Source organism: Eptesicus fuscus, chromosome 9, assembly GCF_027574615.1.
Source record: "Eptesicus fuscus isolate TK198812 chromosome 9, DD_ASM_mEF_20220401, whole genome shotgun sequence".
Taxonomy (NCBI): Eukaryota; Metazoa; Chordata; class Mammalia; order Chiroptera; family Vespertilionidae; genus Eptesicus; species Eptesicus fuscus.
The window spans coordinates 4884894-4893397 of NC_072481.1; the positions used below are offsets into that span (position 1 = coordinate 4884894).

The 8504-nt window shown below is 48.1% G+C and overlaps 1 protein-coding gene across 2 annotated transcripts in view; it reads left to right on the forward strand.

The window, feature by feature from the left end:
• Nucleotides 1-5987, forward strand: part of SLC25A33 (solute carrier family 25 member 33) — a 31231-nt gene extending 25244 nt beyond the window's left edge. The window contains exons 4-7 of one of the 2 annotated variants that reach the window (XM_008151746.3): nt 107-207; nt 1745-1811; nt 4467-4747; nt 5502-5987. In XM_008151746.3, the coding sequence (XP_008149968.1) occupies nt 107-207; nt 1745-1811; nt 4467-4747; nt 5502-5704 (652 nt within the window). In that variant the 3' untranslated portion in view covers nt 5705-5987. The remainder of the gene's footprint in view (nt 1-106; nt 208-1744; nt 1812-4466; nt 4748-5501) is intronic. The other variant, XM_054721068.1, reaches the window with a different exon arrangement.
• The last annotated feature ends 2517 nt before the right edge of the window (nt 5988-8504 follow it).

Consider the following 8504-nt stretch of genomic DNA (forward strand, 5'->3'; position numbering starts at 1 on the left):
GTGTTAACTTCGTGTCCATATTATTTACCTGAAGTTTAGAGGTTGCGGAGGGACATGATATTGGCCGTACCGGTGTCTTCATCTCCTTCTCCCTTTGTTCTAACAGGGCTGTGTACTTTGCATGTTACTCCAAAGCCAAAGAGCAGTTCAATGGCATTTTCGTGCCTAACAGCAATATTGTGCACATTTTCTCAGCTGGCTCTGCAGGTACGTTACCCGTGGGAGGAGCAAGCACGTGCCATGCCCAACAGCCTTTTCTAGGAATTAGAAATTAGCTCTCTGCCTCTTCTCCGTCGGAAATCATTTTTCTGACGCTGTATGTTAGAGCTGATAAAATAATGGGTTTAAGGTCAGTTTGTTACCTGGTTCCTATCTCTCTGGCCACTAAAGCTTTTCATTCTGCCTCAACATGTCCATGTCCATGCATGCTAGTTGGGTGCAGTGCTTCTTTTCAAGGAATTTTAATGTGCTTCTCATGTCTATTCCATGACATTGTTTTCTAAAGTTCAAGCTCCTTTTCTCATGACTCCTGTGCACAGCTGGCACTTTGTCCTAATCCCTGGGTTCTACGACGAGGGTCGGGGTTGGTGGGCTTTTAGTGGGACCGGAACAGGCCCCAGAGCGTTCCTCATGAGGGAGTCCTCCTACTCACTATAGGAAACTTATAACAGGATTTCCCCCCAGGAAATGCTTGGCAAAAAAAGCATGGACTTGTAGATTGCTGAGAGAAGGCCATGTCTTACAGATTTATGTTTATGTCTGTTTAACTAGAAAGGTATTTTAGAGAACTTAAATTGGCATTTTATAAAGAATTTCCGCCTCTGCCAGCCTGTAAGTGTATACACCTCTTTACGTCAAATAAAGCACCAGTAACCCCCCTGAGTAGTTACAGATGATGCTCTGGACCCCAGTTGGAACTAATGTTAAACAAGAAAGGCGTGTGTGCTAAGTGCGGAGCTCTGAGGAGCCTTCACTTTGAGACCGATAGGGGTTAGCTGCAACCTAAACGCTGGTTATCAGGCTTAACTTGGGCAGCGTTCGCTTAGAAGAACCCTCAGTACCTAAAGCAAACCTGCGGCAGTCTTTCAGCCTCGCCCTGGGGTCCTCTGTCTGACTGCTGAGCCCGGGCCTGGGGGGGGCAAGGTCACAAGGAGGGTCACTGAGTCAGGCTGATGCCTGACTCTGCTTTGCTCTGTTGCTCTGGAATGATTAGCAGTGTTGAGATGGGGAGACTCACTAACAAATGGTTCTTGTAAGCAGATCAGGGTTAAAACTTCAGTTTCCTGAAACATTAGGAGGTATTAAAATGTCTGCCTTTGGATTCCGTTAAATGGAGATTTAGTTCCTTTTATTATAAGTTTGATATAAGGCAGCCTTTTGGATTAAGACAGCAACTTCCCTTAAAAACAAATTATTTCGGGATCTGATGCTTATAAATTGAGTTGTAGAGTGGTTTCATGTTTCCCATGGGCATCACATTGACAGAAATATCAACAGCACCACCTAGAGGCTGGAAACCCTAGTCAGGGCTCTAGAGGTTGGAGAGACTTTTAGGCCACTAGAAGCTACACTTTAGGGACTGGAGCGTCCTGTGCGATACAGAAATGTAGCTGCTTCCTACTGTCCGTTTTTATTATTAAACCATTGAAAGCCTGGTTTCAGCACTTATCAGAGGGAATAGACAACTTTAATCAGCATTGGCTGTGTTCAGTGATGACATTTTCTGGTGTGTTTTTTCTTCCAGCTTTTATCACAAATTCCTTAATGAATCCTATATGGATGGTTAAAACCCGGATGCAGCTAGAACGGAAGTAAGTTATTAATTGTTGCTTCCTTAACATAAGAATTCTTGGGGATATTTCTCCCCCAGCCCCGTGGAGTGCAGTACACAGTCTTGTTCTTTCTGAATGTGAGCCTACAGCAGCTCCTTTTGTTTGGAGAGTCGTGCTATCTAGCATTGTGGGGACAAAGACCAACAGAGGTGGCCGCAAGTTCACTCAGCTGTGGCCCCTGGTGTGCAGTGCTGACCTCCGCAGACCGTCGGGGTCCCTGTGCTTGGCGGGCCCCACCCCAGTTGCAGCGCTAGGGACTCTCCCCAGATGCTTCTCTTTCAGGCAGGAAGATGCCTTACAGTGAGGGAGAGCAGCGAGTGCCTCCAGGCCTGGGAAGGGCCATTTTCTCTCCAAGGCCCTAGTATTCTGGATTCTGCCTGAAACTCATTGCAGCCTGCAGATTCCTTTGGTGGTCCGGCGAAGTCTGCAGGCCCTTTTTAGAATAGTAGAAGCAATGGAAACCAGTTGCTGAAATACCGTTATTAATGTTTTTTAAAATTACGATACAGTGATATACCTACTTAATATATTAAATCAGGCCGTGGCCCAGTAACTACTGTAATTTCAGAGGCGGAATGATGGTAAGTGAGGTTTGTGACAGGATTCTCTCTAAGAACCCTGTGTAACTGTGTGGGCACTGGAAACTTGCAGCTAATCCAGTCCAACTTAAGCTACTTAGAAAGGACAGCGGGGAGAGCAGGAGCCCCTGCCTGTGCCGGTAGGGGCTGTTCTTCTCTCCAGTGACCACAGCAGCCTCTGTAGTGGCCTTTGACCCCATATTTCCCCGTCCCATCCTGCCCGAAAGAACCTTCTAAAATGCAGCAGTTCTAATAATTTTGAACATATGTGCTTAGAATCCTTTGATGAATCTCGATTATGCTCAGGGTTAAACCCTAACTCCTTGGCTTACCACTCAAGGTCCTTTGCAATTTCCTAAAAACGTGCTGTTACGTGTCTAGCCCTGAGTCGACCATCCCTCACCAGGAGTCATTTCTCCCTTCTTGGTTGTGCTCTCACCGGCTTGCCTTCCAGCTTCTAACCAGCTCCTCTCCTGGAAACCTTCGGGAATCACTCCCAATCCCAGGGTGTGCAGGGTGCTAGTCCCTTAGCAGAGATAAGTGCTCGAGTCAGCGGAGGGCCGCATGTGCGTCCTGTTAATCTGCCTGCAGTGAGCCGTGCTCAGGAGGTTGGAAAGGATTGTTCGGATGGCTCTGTAGCATGTCCCTCACCAGGGAGCGTTTCTCACATGCATCCTGCACACTCGTCACGGGAAACGCGGGGAGTGAGACACAGGCACTACCTTCCAGAGGCTCGGCTTTCAGGAAATAAAGGGAGTCGGTCTGGTGGGATAAGGGCCTTCAGTACTGCAGGGCCCGCAGGGCCCCCAGTGCAGTCGAGGCAGGATGCACAGAGGCAGCTCCTGTGGCAGCAACATCGTCCCTGCCGTCGGAGAAAGCGGCAGCGAAGAGGCTGCGGGCAGAGAACCGTGTCCGGGCCAACCTGGAGGCAGGAACGCACCGTGCACTCTGGGGAAGGGAAGAAGAGAAGCGTGGTCAGTGCCACATGCGAATGTGCGGGAGCAGGAGTGACGTGGAAAGAGAAGCCTGGGAAGCAGGCAGGCCCGCAGCCTTGGCCCCTCCCTGGGAAGGAGCCTGCAGTTGGGCCTGGGCTCTGTTTGGAGAGCCCGTAGAGCAGTTGCTGGCAGCCCCGGGCACGTGCCCCAGGGGACATTTGGTGGCGACTAGAGACATTTTTAGTTGTCAAGCTCAGGTGGGGTGGGGTGCTGTGACACATGGTGGGTAGAGGCCAGGTCCTCCAGGGCAGAGGACAGCCCCACAACAGAGTGATCTGGCCCGAGTGTCAGTGGTCCCCAGGCTGAGAGACCCTGCCTGCAGAGTGGCAAGCAGGGCGTGGCGGGTTGGATGGGTGTTAGAAAGATCACCCCAGCTCAGGTACAGAACAGCCTGGGGGAGACCGTGGAGCGTGATGGGAGCCGGACGGGTCTCTGCCTGACCAGTGCGCACACTGTCGGGTCCTGGGATTCAGCTTGTATCCAGCCCGTTGAGCACTTTCCATCACGGGAGGACACCCAGCCTGTCTTTTGAGTAGTCGCTGTGTGGTCTGTTGGACGTTTGTGGTTTTAGGCATTTAGCAGTAATGGAGTTAGTGCCCCGTTTGGAGACGAGCGATCAGAGTGTCACCCACCCTAACACTCCCCTCCCTGCCGAAGGCTGGCGGGTTTTCCTTCAGTGTCTTCTTAAAACACATTGGCATCGTCACTGTAATTGTGCCTCACATACCAGCTAGTCCGCCTGCACAGCAGTTCTGGTCTGGCACGGGTGCCCAGGGTACCTCTCTCCGCCTCCTTTGAGGTGTTCGGACGAATTGGTCATGCTGGTTAGGAATGTCGTCCTCCACGAAGCCCTTTCCGAACTCGGGCCAGAGGCTATGCACATGTTCTTGTGACTCTTGTACGGGCACACGTTCTCTGTGGGCCGGCCGGGTGGCCCAGCCCGTGGACCTGGGCTCGCCGTGGGAGAATACGTGTCATCCACTGATTTCCTTCCATCCGGCGCGTGTCTTTGGAGCCCGCTCACGCGTGTTCTGATGGCCTGTCCTTGGTCTCTGTCACAGGGTGCGCGGCTGCAAGCAGATGAACACGCTCCAGTGTGCGCGCCACGTTTACCAGACGGAAGGCATTCGTGGCTTCTATCGGGGATTAACTGCCTCGTATGCGGGGATCTCAGAAACTGTCATCTGCTTTGCTATTTATGAAAGTTTAAAGAAGTATCTGAAGGACGCGCCATTCGCCCCCTCTACAAATGGGACTGAGAAGAATTCCGCAAGCTTTTTTGGACTCATGGCAGCTGCTGCTGTGTCCAAGGGATGTGCCTCTTGTATCGCCTATCCACACGGTACGTGCCACTCTTCTCCCAGAGCAGGGACAGCTGTCAGGCTGTGCCATTTGTCAGTGTACCTGGACCTGGAGCCGACTGAAATGCACATGCCTGCAGGTGGTGAGGGAACCGAGCCCGAGTGGGCCTGGCCTCCCCCACGCCCGTGTGTGTGTGTGTGTGTGTGTGTGTGTGTGTGTGTGTGTGTGTGTTGCAGGAACTCGGTGTCACTCAACCCCAGTTCCCAAAACTTGTTGTGCAGAACGTGGGCCTGTGTTGTAGAACTTCTGATGTTTTCAAGAAGCCAAAAATCTGGATTTTACTTAAAATTCTTTAACTTTGAAAAAAAAAAATGACATAGGAGCCACACTTAAAATCTCTCAGCTTCCACTTTGAATTTTATTTTTCACTTAAAGTTTATTTTTTTTAACTTTATTTATTTATTTTAAATATATTTTATTGATTTCAGAGAGGAAGGGAGAGAGGGAGAAAGAAACATCAGTTTGTTGTTCCACTTATTTATGCATTCATTGGTTGCTTCCTGTATGTGCCCTGACCGGGATCAAGCCCGCAACCTTGGCATAGCATGACAGCACTCGAACCAACTGAGCTACCCGGCCAGGGCATCTATTGAGATCTTAACATAGTTTATTATTTTAGGTGGCATCTGGGCAGAGGTATACATTGATAATTATAAAGCTGTGTGCTTTGAATTCTCCTCATATTACATGGAAATGAATTTATTTGTCACAAAAGTGTGTGTTTCTCTCTGCAGAAGTGATAAGGACGCGGCTGCGGGAGGAGGGCACCAAGTACAAGTCCTTTGTCCAGACCGCTCGGCTGGTCTTCCGGGAAGAAGGCTACCTTGCCTTCTATAGAGGACTCTTTGCCCAGCTCATCCGGCAGATCCCAAACACGGCCATTGTGCTGTCCACCTATGAGTTAATTGTGTACCTGTTGGAAGACAGTCCTCAGTAACAGGCCGAACATTGTGCTCCGGAAGAATAAAACTGCAAAACTCGATAAAGAATTTTTTTTTCCCATTGATGTTTAGAAAGTTCGAGGCCGATACAGGAAAGGCCATAAAATATGTGGCTCAGTCACCTGTTGGACATTTCCTTTTGGATTCATGTTTTCTGGAAGGTTTAAATTCATTAACGTTAATAGTTAATTTTAACTTTTGTTGTTGTTTTTTTAATTTAAGAGGATTCAGGATTAAGCAGCAAGTAAATTAAATCATGCTATTTAATTTAAGTATAAATTTGGTTTTTGTTCTCTTTCACTTCACGGTACTGTAAACTCAGGCTGGTAACACTAGAAACACAGAGACCACCTCTAAAGTCAAAGTGCACGTGTTTTCTAATCAGAATGTCAAATCTCGCACGCGGCAGGTAGGGATGACACGTGTCGGTGACACTGGGCTGACCAGAACAGATTGCCTAGCTGTTTTCTTCTTTGTACATTTCCAAGTCTCATACAGATTGACACTTCCAAGTTTTCAGGCTGCTGAGTTTTAAAAAGCAACTTTCTGACATTAAATATTTAAAACTATATGCATTTTCCTGAAGTTATCCACTATCCCCAGTTTGAACCAAAGGTGAATCGCTTCTCGGCCTTTTGGCTAAGATCAAGTGAACCAAAGGTGAGAATTTCAAAAAACTGTTTACCAGTGGCCTCGCTCCTGGATGTATTTCCAGAAGCCAAGCCCAGTCAAGCCCGGGTACTTTGCAGGTATGTTAGAGCGTGGCCGGCCATGAACACGGAATGTGGGGAGTGCCGCAGTCCCGTGAGGGTGTGAGCTGTTCTTGGTCCCCGCTGCTGGGACCAAGGTTGATTGCCGGCTCCTTGAAGAGCTAGCTCACTTTTATTGTGCCCGGAAGTGGTGGTGGTGCTTAAATACCCTAGTTCAAAAAAACATTTTTTAAATCTAGAAATGAGAAATTAGCAGAATGATAAGCCCATCCTCCCATCTTGTAAGGAAGTTTAATAAGGAACAAGTCCGGTGAGAGAGCTAAGGCAGAGGCAGGTAAGAGGGATTGTCTCCGTTAGCTCTCTCCCCGGACTTTGCACATGCTGAACATTGGGTTCGTTTTCAGTCTGAATGTCTAGAAAGATAGGACTCTAATAACTGATGCGTGGAGTTTCCGATTCAGGGGCAGACGCTCTGGTAGGGATGAGGGGCAGGTGGTTTCTGATTGTATTTAAGTTGAGTTTATTTTGTTTCCCTTGAGTCATGAAGGAATTTTGTCGGTGGTGGTGAGCTCCCTAGTATAATTCGCTTCAACTGTCAACAGCTAGGCATGTTTCATGCTTCCTAAATGTATGACAGTGAAGATTTCTATTCCAGAACCTCGTGTTAACTGTTTGTGATATGGCGCTTACCAACGTCTTGGTTCGAATATTCATATTAAAGCCTGAATTTTTCTCAAGATTTTATCTGATATGAACATTAAAAATTAGGTTGCTTAATATTCACTAAATTAGGTAAGAGAATCATTTCAAAATAATTTTCACTGACATTCTTGAATTAATAAATTTTATGTTGACCTAGTACAAGTTAGTCCTCTGCTTGCTTCTCCTGCCCCCCAGGCACTGAAATGCAAGAAACTCAGCCCCAAAGGTAGGATGAGAATAGGCAGGAAAAAGGGATGCTTCCTCTATAAAGGGGCTTGTTGGATTTTTATTTAATTATCTTTTTTTTAATGTATTTTTATTGATTTCAGAAGAGCGGGGGAGAGAGAGAGAGAGAAACATCAATGATGAGAGAGAATCATTGCTCTCCTGCACGCCCCACACTGGGGATCAAGCCCGCAAAGCAGGCATGTGCCCTAACTGGAAATCGAACCATGACCTCCAGGTTCATAGGTGGACACTCAACCACTGAGCCATGCCAGCTGGGCAATTTATCTTTTTATCCTCACCCAAGGAGTAAGGATGTTTTCTCCATTGATCTTTCAGAGAGATTGGAAGGGAGAGGAGGCGGGGGAGAGAGAGGAAAGCATCCATGTGAGAGAGAGACATCGATTGGTTGGCTCTCACACACACCCCAAGGGGAAGGATTAACCTGCAACCCAGGTACTTGCTCCTGACTGCCCCTGATGGGGAATCAAACCCTTGACCCTATCGTATGCAGGCCAACACTCCAACCACTGAGCCAAACTGGTCAGAACTGGATATTTTTTTAAGTAATTTTTATTGATTTCAGGAATCAGCTGCCTCCTGCACGCCCCCCACTGGGGATTGAGCCTGCAACTCAGGCATGTGCTCTGACCGGGAATTGAACTGTGACCTCCTGGTTCATAGGTCAACGCTCAACCACAGCCACATCAGCCGGGCCAGGGCTGGATTTTTAAACGGAAAATGTCACTGAACTGTTAATGGAGAAATTCCTTGATTTATTTCTTCTCTACAAGCTTAGTCATTGGGATCTTATTATTTTTAAGTAATCTATAATAATAAAAGCGTAATACACAAATTGACCGAACAGTGAACGGCAGAATGACCTGGACGAAGCCGGGGCTGCGAGGGCCTACTCTTGCACGAATTTCATGCATCAAGCCTCTAGTCCTATCTAATAAATATGGAATATGCTAATTAACCATCACGCCCTCACAAAGATGGCGGTGCCCACAGCCAATAAGGAGGGAGTATGCTAACTGACCGTCACACCCTCAAAGATGGTGGCGCCCAGTCCCCTCAGCCCTGCCAGGGCAGCAGACACACAACACAGCTGGGCCCACCTTCAGATGGGTCTGGCCGCTCCGTGCACCTGCCTCCA